The sequence below is a fragment of the Geotrypetes seraphini genome, chromosome 2 (assembly GCF_902459505.1).
Source record: "Geotrypetes seraphini chromosome 2, aGeoSer1.1, whole genome shotgun sequence".
In the NCBI taxonomy this organism is placed as follows: Eukaryota; Metazoa; Chordata; class Amphibia; order Gymnophiona; family Dermophiidae; genus Geotrypetes; species Geotrypetes seraphini.
In genome coordinates this window covers 196,855,613-196,869,169 of record NC_047085.1, presented here as the reverse complement: position 1 = coordinate 196,869,169, position 13,557 = coordinate 196,855,613, and the positions used below count along the sequence as shown (strand labels likewise).

General features: G+C 42.9%; 1 protein-coding gene across 1 annotated transcript in view; it reads right to left on the bottom strand.

Annotated features, from left to right (window-relative positions):
* GFOD1 (glucose-fructose oxidoreductase domain containing 1) overlaps positions 1-11,871 on the bottom strand; it is a 159,498-nt gene extending 147,627 nt beyond the window's left edge. Inside the window, exon 1 of the mRNA XM_033934633.1 lies at positions 11,556-11,871. Within this exon, the coding sequence (XP_033790524.1) occupies positions 11,556-11,808 (253 nt within the window). The 5' untranslated portion in view covers positions 11,809-11,871. The remainder of the gene's footprint in view (positions 1-11,555) is intronic.
* Positions 11,872-13,557: the final 1,686 nt, after the last annotated feature.

Sequence of the window (13,557 nt, the reverse complement as noted above, 5' to 3'; positions counted from 1 at the left end):
CTTCCTCTCCCAGACCCAATCCTCTGCCCCTGAAATTAAAAATAAAAATCCATGCCTCCGTCCCACACCCAACCCAACTCCCCTTCCCCTGTCTTAAAATTAAGTCCCCTTAATTGGTTTGGTTTGGTATTGGTTCTGGATTTATTCAAATGGTTCAAACCTTGTATAGCTCACCCTCTGCCAGATTGTATATTAATAATACTTTTTCAGAGCGTTTTTGTTTGGGGAAGGGAGTTAGGCAAGGATGTCTGTTATCTCCTCTGCTGTTTGATATTGTTTTGGAACCCTAGTTATTGGCGATTCAACAGGCAGAGGAGATTCAGGGTATTCCTTATGCAGGTCGGGAATATAAAGTCTCTGCTTATGCAGATGATATTGTGCTTCATTTGAGGAATCCGGAAACAACCATTCCACATTTACTTGAGCTGATTGAAAGATTTGGGAAATTTTCAGGATATAAGATAAATTGGAGTAAATCAGAGGTCCTTCCTTTAAACGTTCACTTTTCCAAGGGATTATTTGATAAATTCTTTCTTGTGGAAGGAAGGAGGTATTAAATATTTAGGTATTTGGATCCAGAAAACGTTGGAAGAAACGATGCAGGTAAATGAAAAATCCATATTGCTAAAGGTCTCAGAGATGTGTGAGCATTGGAACCCACTGCATTTGTCTTGGTGGGGGACAGTTCAGACTGTAAAAATGATGATTCTGCCTGTAATTTGTTACCAAATGGGTATGATACCGGTTTACTTTCAGGGGTCTTTTTTTATAAAAAATTGAATAAAATTCTTACTAAATTTATTTGGCTGGGTAAAAATGCTAGAATTACTATGGTAACTTTAGAAAAGCCAATTGCGGAGGGTGGGGTAAATTTTCCCAATTTTTATAGATGCCCTCAGGCCTATATTATGCACCAGGGAATGTATTGGATCCTCCCTGAGCTCATTGAGCATCTGCCAGACTGGCTACACCAGGAATGGAAAATTATGTCCCCAATGTGACTTTCTCATGTATTAAGTATCAGATTACCTAGCTATGCTAGGGAAAACATAATTTTATTGGATACATGGAAAACAATTAAATTTATTGATAAACTAACAGATGTTCCTATATTGAAATCTACTTTACAGTCCTTATGATTAAATTCCAAGATTCAAGTGGGCGGTGCTGGGATCGCCTGGAATAATTGGATGCAGGCAGGTATTCGGACATTGGATGATGTTATATCCAATGAAAATCTGCTGGAATTTTCACAGCTGCAACAATCATTTGGCATTTTAAAATCTCAACAGTATAGGTGGTTGCAGTTGAAGCAGGCCATTCGGAGTGGGTTCCCTGAATGGAAAAATTTTAAAAATTATTATAGCCTGTAGATCCATTGCTACCAGACAGATTTAGTAGGACATCAGGTTGCTCAGTGGTATAAATTAATTTCTGAATTTTTGAATAAAAAATCTAAAAATAGTCTCAGAGATATTTGGAGCATTGAGATTAAACATTATATTTCTGTATCTCATTGGCCACGAATTTGGACTTGGAGGTTGAAATGTACAGCGTCAGCATCTATGAGGCAAACGTGGTTATTTTTATTACATAGGATTTTTTTGGACCCCAGTTCGTTTGCAAAAATTTGTAGTTTCAAATCTAATAGATGCTGGCACTGTCATGCTGATATAGGGACTTTAGATCATCTGTTATTTTTTTGTCCACTGATATTTAATTTCTGGAAGTCAATTTGGGCACAAATAAATATTGTTTTAGAATCTGATATTCCCTTAACATATGAAGCCATAATTTGTGGTACTATGTTACACGTTAAACCTCCCATTGATAAATATAAAAGCCGTCTTTTCCTGGTTTTGACTGGAATAGCTGTTTAATTGATCACAAAAAAATTGGAAAAGCCATGATAGATTAAACTACACATTTTGGTGGACAAATGTATGTAATACATACAAATATGAGAGAATGAATGCAGAATGTTTGGGGTCAAGTGTTTCATTTAACAAAGTATGGAGTCCATTGGCTTTATTTGCTGCTTCACATTAATGGTTTATGTATTCTTCTTTAAGTTTTTCTTTACACATCCGGGGTGGGGGAGGGAGAGGTAATTGAGAAATTGATATTAATTCTTCATATCAATATAATAAATACAGTTGCCTTATATTATTAATAACTGATAGATGAGTGGGTGGGTAAAGTTATGGTTCTATATACTAATTGTATAAAATGTTGTAATCTCGGTAATATTTTTCTGCATTCAATCAAATGTACTACACTGTTGTAATTTTTAAAATAATAAAATTTTTACAAAAAAAAAAAAATCCATGGTAGTCTAGTGCCTCCTTCCCACGCCCACCCCAACTCCCCTTCCCCTGTCTTAAAATTAAGTCCCCTTCCCCGAGTCATACCTTAACAGAGGTAACAGTGATGCCCACTCACTACTGCCTATGGTAGCATCATCTATGAGCGTTGGAGCAGTGTCAGAGCATTTAGCACCCTAGGCTATAATAGAAACCTTTACTGTGGCTTAGTAAAAGAGGGCCTTTTTTCGAGGATGTTAATATTAATTCAATAAAATTTAATAACAATAAAATATATTAGCTTAAAAGAAATCTATTGTTTCAGGTTAGGGTAATATAATATGTGTTCAATATGGAATAAAGTATAACATATTTCATATCACTGGTAATAATAATTTAGTAAGCAAGAAAGAGAGGCAACAATGAATCACAGGAAATACTCTTTGCATATATAATTGCTTTTTAATATGTCTACCTCCAGAACCAATAGCACAGTTTGACTAGCAGCAGAACCCTTCACCTCAACTTCCTCACTCAAGACAATAACACATTACTCATAAGTTTCAAAGCCAACCACAGAATCTAGTGGTGTTTAGTTCTGTGGAAACTGACATAAAGCACCATAGAGTTATCTAAAAACAGGCCAGATTAAGATGTTTCCAAAGATACTGTGAGATTTCCAGATTAGCCCCACCTGATGGAGTTTTTCTCTCAAGAAACCTTTCCGGGTGGCTCACTGAAAAAACCATCACCTGCAAAGAATTCTGTCTCAGCCCAGCAACGTGAAAATGCTTGTGCTACGAATACTTGCACTACAGTGACTGCCAAAGGCGCAGACCACACAGTTTTCACAAGGCACACCTACTACATTCCATTTCAAATAATACCAGGAAAACAAATATTTGAAAGTGTTTTAAAAAATTATTCCAGCCTTTGAATTCTATTTGGGGGTTTTTTAGTTCACCCTTGAGGATGTCAATTTTAAAGTTTCTGGCAACTCTTTCTGCTTTGATACTTTCACTACTGCAAACTAAACTGACCCACAAGGAGAAGCCAGCAGGTAAAATTTGAGAATGACAGAAAGAGCCAAAGAATAGCCTTTTAAACCCAGAAGACATAGACATGGTAAACAGCAACTATTAAGACATGAGATAGGTTAAGACTCATAAAATGCAAACCTATAGGTCACAAGAGAAGGAATGCAACCAAATAATATGCAAGTTGTTGTGTTTTGAGCAATTCAGGTAGCACTGCTATTTTAAAGACAGGAAGGCTGAGTCCCAGTGCTGATTGTCAGTAACAGACTAGATAGGGGAGGGAGACAGGGATTATAGCCTATCACTGCTTATCCATCCTTAACTGACCTTGTAAGAAAATACATTATTTATAATATACTGGAATAGATGCAGGAAGAGTTCTCAACAGTCAGGCTCTGTACTGCTCACTCCATTCAGACATCATATAAAAGATCACCCATCTATATGGACACAATTCATCTCTTATCAGCACAAAGTCTTCTGTGAGTACTTGTTCACCTACGCTATACTTCAAAGCGTGCAGAGAGATGACTACATATATTTGTGACTTCATTCTCCTTAGCATCCATCAAATGGTACATAATTATCATTAAAGTTTTTGCTCTTTTGTTTTCTTTTATTTCTCCCTCTCAGTCTGGCTTATTTTAAACATTTAGAAAATTTGGCCGGCTCAGTAACCATGCCTGCAACCAGACTTCTCTTATGCAAATGGTTGAACAGGTTCCTGTGGTTTCTCAAGGCAAATGCAAGGGCCAGAGGGCAAGATGTGCAGCTAAGAGAAGTTCTAGAGAATTTTTCCCAGTGCAACAGGAACCCTGCAAAAGTCAAGAAAGGACACCACTACTCTAGTGTCATTCTGAGCTATTCCTGAATTCTTGGGGCTAGATTCACTAATCTTACCGCTCCGTGGGTGATCCGTTCCACTCCATGGCCGGGCGACTGATCCACAACGCGTCCTCATGCAAAGGGGGGCAATCGGAGCATGCCCCACACCGACCCCAGAGCGACCCTGGATAGCGATCCTGACACATGTGCAAACAATCTTCTTTGCCTGTAGATGGTCTGTGCATGCGTAGATGGTACCAAAGAAATAGGAACAGCTGTTCAGGCCCTAATTGGAAAGTGTCCATTCCCAAAAGTTTCCATTCCTCTGGCTGTCAGGCATCAGGGCTGGCAAAGCTGGGGAGGGGAGGTTAGTGCTGGAGATGCACGCTTAAGCCGCCAACCATCTGAGAGCATGAAATGAAATTCATTAGCGCTGTGTCTCCCCTGGGCAAACAAAATCAAGGAGAAAAACAAGTCCTTGCAAAATCAGCAGTGGAACTTTGCGGCTGGCTCTGTGCGTGCGTGATTTTTGTCCAAGGCGAACACACATTGGAAATCAGCAGCTGCGAAATTCAGCCTCCGTCTTTCCTCAAGCCTTGGGAGGTGGAGGAAAGAAAAAAAAAAATCCTGCCTCAAATGCCTACAAAAAGTTAACCAATGGACCACAAAAGAAAAGGCCATAAACAGGAAGGGGATGAGAACGGCCCATGGTTTTAACCCATGGGTTTAAAGCGAGGCTGCACTGTATGGAAGAGCGGCAGAGAGCAAGAGAGTCCGGGGATGCTGCGGGTATTATTGTGGCGGTGTGCTGACTGACAGAGCTACTGTTGTGGGAAAAGGGTTGGGGGGGGGGACTCCGGGCTTTACAGCAGGTCGCTCCTGGGTAGTAAGGGGCACATCTGGGCCTGAAGGGAGAGGACATTTCAGGGAAGGGCGGCAGAGAGCAGGAGAGTCCTTCCCTTTAGTGCGAGCCGGGAAAGAGTCAGGGGGCAGAGAGCTGGAGAGTCAGCAGGGATGTGAGCGACTGGTCTTCAGCAGTCGCCTGTTTTTGGATCGGTCAACCCAATCGGTGTTCCTTTTTCTTTTTAGTGAATCGCTGCCTTCCTGCTTTGCAAGCCGTTTCCCCTCATCTGCATGTGCGGATTGGATAGGATGATCGGCCACGAGGTTAGTGAATTGGGTCAGAGGAAAATCGTGTCGGTACACGATCGCAAACAGAATACTAATACCACATACTAAATGAATACTCTCAAATCAGCATCTCCTCAAATTAAAGCTTTCTATGTTTGGTCTCATCACTGTATACTGTATATATGCTGTACAATTAAAACAGGCCACAGTGGCAGGTCATAACACATCATTCTAAATCTTTAAAACTAGCACAGAGAAAACAAACAGTATGTAAAATGCATTATGGGCCTGATCTACTAAGCCTTTTCTCCCACTGGGGAACAGCTCAGTGAGTCTGGCTCTGTGTTAATGAACATTCCTTTGAGGGGAGTGTAATGTCCCATCGTAAAGACAGAATTGGTTTGTGCAGAAGCAACACTGATTTGCTCTACCTAGCTAAACTTCATGGCAGATGTTTCTGCCACTTAGTTATTCAACTAATAAGTCCAATAAAATCCCCCGCTCTTAATTTGTGCATAGAACCACCATAGGTATTGGAACTCACAGGTTATGGGGACTCTTATCCCCCACTGCAGCACCTAAACAAATAAAGTTTACTTCTTCTAAACCACTTGCAAATGCTACATTCTTTGAGGGCTGAAGCCTACATTAAAATGTGGTAGGGACAGTGATGCACTATATCCGTTGACATTCAATATGTGCCTTACTGAGCATTAGGAAATTTTTCAGGAATTGACATCTATAAATCTTTAAGAGGTCATTTACTAATGTTTAATGCATGATAGTGCATAGTAATGATTAGTAAATAACTCCTAAGAGACAGCAAAGACTTAGCATCCCATCATTGATTTCAATACAAATATTTGAATCCATGTTATGGCTAAACTCCAGATTACATTGCACAATCTATCACCCACCCTAAATTCCCTGACATTGATTTGGAAGGAGAAATTAGGTTCTTACCTGCTAATTTTCTTTCTTTTAGTCCCTCCAGACCATCACAGAACAGATTGGTTTACGCTCCTCTGCCAGCAGGTGGAGACTGAAGCATATTGACTTTTGGCAGTAGTATAAGTCAGTGTTTTTCAACTTCTTCAAGCCAAGTACCCCCTAAGTCTAATAAATACCAACCGAGTACTCCTACACAAGCTCCGCCCCAGACAAGCCCAGGCACCACCCCACCCAGGCTCTGCCCCTGACCCCACCCCCATAATAATAGTACTAATTGTAAAACAATTTCTTCCATCCATTTTTCATATACACACAATATAATCTTATTAATACATAATGGTAACCACAAAATTTAAAAAACATAAAGCACACTGTATGCAAAGAAAATGCTAATTATCATTTATATTTGGGGGGTTTTCAAAGAGGTCAAGGCAGATGACTTTAAAATATGCAATGTCAACTCAGTAACAACTACAGAAAAATAGACAAATATAGTGCAAAATATAGACAGCAGATATAAATTCTCAAAACAGACACATTTTGATCACTAAATTGAAAATAAAATCATTTTTCCTACCTTTGTTGTCTGGTGATTTCATCAGTCTCTGGTTGCACATCCTTCTGACTGTGTTTCCAATATTTATTTATTTCTGCCTCCTGCATGCTTCCTCTCCTCCAGACCTCATTCCATTCCCCAACCAACATCACTCTCTGTCCCTTCACGAGTCCAACTTTTCTTTCTCTCTCCTCTACCCCCTCCATTGGCAACGTGTCTCCCCTCTCTCTCTCATTCCCTCCCTTGCTGCAAAGAGAGTGGGGAAAGAGATATCCAGGGTGAATCTCTCCCACTCCTTCTACTGCCACATCCAACATTTCTCCTTCTTTTCCACCAATCCAACATCTCTTTCTCTGCCTCCTGCATGCTTCCTCTCCTCCAGACCTCATTCCATTCCCCAACCAACATCACTCTCTGTCCCTTCACGAGTCCAACTTTTCTTTCTCTCTCCTCTACCCCCTCCATTGGCAACGTGTCTCCCCTCTCTCTCTCATTCCCTCCCTTGCTGCAAAGAGAGTGGGGAAAGAGATATCCAGGGTGAATCTCTCCCACTCCTTCTACTGCCACATCCAACATTTCTCCTTCTTTTCCACCAATCCAACATCTCTTTCTCTGCCTCCTGCATGCTTCCTCTCCTCCAATCCTCACTCCCTCCCCCAACCAACAGCTCTCTCTCCCTCCATGAGTTCAACTTTTTACTCTCTGCCTTCTCCCCCTTCCCCTGAGTGTGACATTTCTCCTTCCCTCCTTTCCGCCCTCTCCATCCATCTCTCATTCTCTCTCTCTCCATGAGTCCAACACTTTCTGCCTCCTGCACACTTCCTCTCCTGCGGACCTAATTCCCTACCCCAACCAACATCTTTCTCTGTCCCTCCATGAGTCCAACTTTTCTTCCTCTCTCCTCCACCCCTCTCTCTCACTGTCCAACTGTCTTGAGAGATACAGGCATCTCTTCTACCCCCCTCTATTGTCACATCCAATATTTCTCTCTCTCTATCCCCCAGATCATGTGCAGCATTTTTCACCATTGCCCACCAGCCCCATGCCCATTTCTCCTTCTATCACCCCTCTCCAGCATAATGCTACATCTCTCCCTTTATCACTATGTCCAACATTCCTCCCCCTTGCAATCCCCTTCAATTTGTACCTCTGTTCCCTCTCTACCACCATATCCAACATTTTTCCCTCTCATCCTTTTCTCCCCTAGGCATTTCTCCCTCCTTTCTCTCTATAACCAACTGTCATCTTTCTTCCTTTCCCCATGTGCCACTATCTTTCCCTCTCACTCACACACTCATGCCCAATAATTCTCCCTTTCTATTCCCTCCCTTCTATGTCCCAAGTTAGTGCCCCCTTCCTCCTTCCCTTCTGTGTCCCATGTTCATGCCCCCTCCCTTCCTACTAAGTTGAGTTTGTGCCCCTCTCCCCTTACCTACATGAAAGTAGCTGCGCGTCCGTAGAAGCCGCTGTCTCCGGGGATCCTGTCTTCCTGCCCGCCCCCTGCCGTTGCTGCTTAGATCACCGGAAACAAGCCCAGGCCACCAGACTGCCACAAATCGTCTCCTGGACAGCCAAGCCAGCCACATCAAAACTCTGCTTAAGGAGAGCCTCCATCAGGGTCCTGAGGGTCTCTCAGGGCCGAACCAACCTCAACTGGCACAGTATGTTGAAATGCGACAGCCAAGACCACCACATCAACCACAGGAGACTTAAAGTTATCCCTAGCTCCATCATGAATGGGATAAAGTCTGGCCATGGACCGCGTCTTCCACTGAGCATGCACCACATCCCGAATAGCCTGATGCATAGGAAAAGATCGGGATGTTAAATGGATCCCCCGAAGCATAGGATCCACAACTTGAGGGGGTCCTTAGCTTCCTCCTCAAAACACAAAACTGAAGACACCTGGAGAATAAGTTCCTGTAGCTCTTCCTGGTGAAAATTGCGCACAACCAACACATCCTCGCCAGCCAGCGTCTCAAAAAATCCTCCATCCAAATCATCTGTCCCCCCCTAGTGGATCTTAGAGGTCTACCCAAGGTCCAAGTACTCATCCAGCAAAATCGGATCAGCCATCAAGAAGTCCTCGTCCCAAGACATCCATGGCTGCCTGGACGAAGGCTGGGGAGACTAGACGGAGGCAGCCGTCACAGGAGACTGAATGGGGGCGGCTGTGGAAGGTAGAGAAGACCCTGAGATCCCTGGCACAGAAGCAAGACCTCCAGCTACCTGTAAATAAGCCTTGTACATGGCTAAAACAAAATCAAGGCAAAAAAAGCCCCAGCTGCACCACAGAACTCACTGCAGGTACAGAAGAAACAGCTAGGACCTGTTTCTGTCTTTCTAAAACAGGAGGAAGGTCACTTGAGGTCATGATCAAAATTGCAGAGCTTCCCGCCAAAACCCAAGGAAGGTCAGCCAAAAAACTGATGCCCAAGATAAGAAGCGGCAACGAGATCTGACTAGACCCCACCACTAAAACAGAACCGCATGCAGCAGCTGTTATAGCGGAAAGAGAATCCCCAGCACCCTTGGTGGTCAAAACAGCCTTATCTCCCTGAAAGCCCAAGCTTCTCCACTGCTTCCCGCTGACAAATGGTGCATACGCAAAGTGGCCAGAACACTTTTCGCACACGCCAGCCGCATCCACTGCTCAGCGCGCAAATAAAATGCACTCTTCTACTTTTTAAAAGTGCTTACAATGTACGTGCAGGAGACTTACGCACAAAATCGCTAGATAAACATGGCCACCTCAGGCCCTTTTATGTTCTTTTTTTATTTTTGGTAATTTCACTGCCCAAAGCTGTAAAGATCAAGAGAGCAGACCCACTGGCACTCTAAACTGTAGTCTGTGCCTGAAATGTGGCCAGGCGTACAGTTGAGGCTCCTCTAAAGAAACAAAATTTGGGGAGGGACTTAATCCTTTTGAGTGTGGCACCCCCGAGGTCATCAGGACCCCAGAGAGGGTCCCCCAAGCTCTGTCCGGACAGCAAGAAGGAACAAGAGAAAGATCGCTAATCAGATCCAACAGGCCCTAACTAACATAGGCTTACCACCTCCATCTGCTGGAGACTGAGAACAGACTGATTGTAGATGGGACTGTACAGCCCACTTGTACTACTGCCAAAAATCAATATGTCTCAGTCTCCACGCTTCTATTACCCTTTCTATAAAAAGTATTTTCTTAAATTAGGGGGAAAGGGATTGGGACTTGTACTCCTGAGCCTATCACCTCTTAACTTCATCCTAGGCCCTCTTCTTCCAGAGTTTTTCTTCATTTGTAACTAGTACGTGAATAAGAAACATGGATAAGAAAAAGTTGAAGTAATTTGAAACAATCTCATTTTAAAAGCATTTTCTTTATGATATGGATAGCAGAGCAAACATGGGAAATGACCCACACAGGACAGATTTAAATATTGCATTACATTCTGAACTTCCCCTTTTCCTAGCATTAATAAATCATACACTAAGACAGCAACTTAATAATAGTATCCATGTGTTCAAGTGGAGAAAGGGCACCTATTTTATAGACATCATAGGCATCTCTGGGCTCTTTTACTAAGCTGTGATAAGTACTAGTGTATGCTTATCTTAAGTTAAAAAGGCTTACCACTGGATATGTACTGGTGTTCCATGGGAAAATGTGCACTTTGAATGTGCACAACATGTACAAAAAAAATTACGTTTTATTTTTCTGAAAGGGGAAGGGTCTGGAGGATTAGGTATGACAGTGAAAATCAGCACATGGGGCATTATTGTGCGCTAATTGATTAGTGTGGGGTTAGCATGGGGGCCTTTACCACCCACAAAATAGGAGGTGATAGGGGCTCATGTGCAAATTTTTAAAGATCACATGTTAATGGTGAAATTAGCACATGGCCATAAATTCAGCAAATGGAAAAACCAGCCATTTTCCGAAAAATGAGCCTTTAGCGCACGGGAAAGATTTAGATAAGGGGAGTGCTAAAGCCACTTTTTGCCACAGTTTAGTATAAGGAACTCTATGTGTCCAGAAGCAGCACCTGAAGCACTCAAATTCACAAGTATTATACATATTTACCCCTGCTCCGAAGATGTAAATGTTTACTTTAATTCTGTGCAGGTTCTCATATAATTTATATAATATGAAGGTACATGATAACTAAGCACCAAGAACACTTCTGCAGATTTCACATAAAAGTGCATATGATATTTCTGTGTATTTTTTACACATGTACAGTCACAGAATTATATTTTTTTTTTAAATTATACATGTAAAACAGGCTGTTCAGCTGAAAAATGTTTTATGGTTTATTTACTTTTGATTGGAGCCTTTTCCAACAAACGGATCACAGCAGTTTACATAAAATACAAAATTACCCCCAAGGATAGCATAGGAAAGCTGTCATGTACAAACTAGGTTTTAACTAACAACCTTTTGCCCTTAAAAAATGACGGGTTTCTTTTTATTGTTGATGATGTTTTTCTTTTTTAATTGATCTTGTAGTCACAGGCCAGCCAACAAAACAAACTGCTGTGGTAGCAGTGAAGCAGCACTGCAAGCTAGGCTATACAGTATATTCACTACTACTTGTAATGTGCCATGCTTGCACTACCCACATTGCAAGAACTTTTGCAGACGCAATTCCTGGTTAATACGGTACGTGGAAATATAGCCACCCCGTGCAGTATAACTACAAAGGTGTACAGAATAAAAGGAGCTTATGATGGTTGACGGGTTACATGAGCTGGTGAAGTCAAGAAACTCACCAAGTGTCTTGACGGCGATCTGCCTGGTGAGAGGCGGAGGCAGGTTGATGCACACCAGGTCCACGTCCTGGTGCAGGAGGACCTCGTCTATCCGGCTGGTATAGAAGGGCACGTTCATCTCTTGAGCCAGCTCCTCCGCCTCCTCCTGGGTCCGTCCCCAGAGAGCTTTCACCGAGAAGCCCTCATTCTTCAGCAAAGGGATGATCACCCTGGCTGTCAGGCTGGTGCCGAACACACCCACCCCGGGCAGCATGGCTTGAAACCCCCACCCCACCCCCCAACCAAAGGCAGATGAAGAAAGGTGCCAGTGACAATGAATGCAAGATCGGCAGTAACAGCCCTGCGCAAGAATATCCGCCGTCCTTGCCCTGTGCAAGGGTTAATTCCCAGGCTCGGCGCGCGCTTCCTGTGCCACTGGCCTGGCGGGCGGGGGAGTCTGAACAGGAAGCGCGAAGCTCCGCCCCCTCATGCCGCAGCCCTAGCAGCAGACAGTTGCGCGCCTCCCTCTACCTGCTCAGACCTGCTGTCTGGTAGCATCTGCCTGTCACTGCGCACTACCTCGGGGAAGACTAGTCAACCAGAAGCTGAAACAAAAATCAGAAAGCAGGTGCATAATGCCTAACAGCGCAGCTGCACATGAAAAAAAAATGCAAAAGGGAATCTCGAATCTCAAAGAAAATAACAAATGTAATAGAAAAGCATATATAACAACGTCCGTCAATTTAAAAAAAAAAAAAAAAAAGCGCCCAGGCTGACTGATGATGAGAAAAAAATCAAATAAACTGACGGAGCAGACATAAGCAAACCTTTGCATAAACGCAAAGCGCCGCGCGGGTCCCCTCAGAATTCAGGACCAGAGGAGCTGGTTGCTCGGCAACCGTCTAGGGAGCCACAGTGCGCCCTCTCCCTCAGAGAAGGTGGAGCGGGAGCAGAAAAGGCAAACTGCCTGGGCTGGAGTGAAACCTGCCCAGCTACACATTGAGGGGAAGGGCAAAAGAGATTTAGAAATTGCTGGGAAGCTTACAGGCCGGAGGGTGTAAGGGTATTATAGACTACCTAAGCTAGGAATGAGCAACCTGGGGGCCACCACTGGATGTTATTTACAAATACCATCATGGAAGTCCAAACCAGATGTATTCCAAATATTAACAAAGGTGGAGAGAAGAAAAAACGAGAACCAGCATGGTTTAAAGGTGAAGTGAAAGATGCTATTAGAGCCAAAATTATCCTTTAAAGGATAGAAAAAGGATCCAAATGAAGAAAATAAGAAACACAGAAACATGACAGAAGATAAAGGCCAAATGGCCCATCTAGTCTGTCCATCCGCAGTAATCATTATCTCTTTCTCTCTGACATAAGCACTGGCAAGTTAGATGCAAAGCATTGATAAAGAATGAAGAGAACTTCCCGAAGAGGCAAAAACTCATAGTACCAATTTTTATAGGTACATCAGAAGCAGAAAACCTGTGAGGGAATCCGTGGGACAGTTGGATGATCAAGAGCAAACGGGGCACTCAGGGAGGATCAGGCCATAGTGGAAAGACTGAATTAATTCTTTGCTTCAGTCTTTACAGAAGAAGATGTAAGATGTCTACCTGAACCCGTTAATGGTTTTCAAGGGTGATGATGCAGAGGAACTGAAAGAAATCTCAGTGAATCTGGAAGATGTACTAAGTCAAACTGACAAAATTAAAAGTGATAAATCACCTGGACTGGATGGTATAAATCCAAGGGTACTGAAAGAACTCAAATGTATTTTCATGAGTAGGTACAATTAGCAGATGTTGTTGTGAAGACTGCAAAGATCTTATTGGTACACTAGTGTTTTAGCCCGTTATATTAACGGGTGCTAGAGTAGATGTCTGTCTGGGGTTTTTTTTAATATTTGTCTCTCTCCCACTACATGAGCCGTGGAAATTGCCTGTATGTGTAGCTCTGCCCACTGGAACAATAAGTGGGCTTCCAGACTGAGCTGAACACTCTTGGTGCCTCCTTGACGACT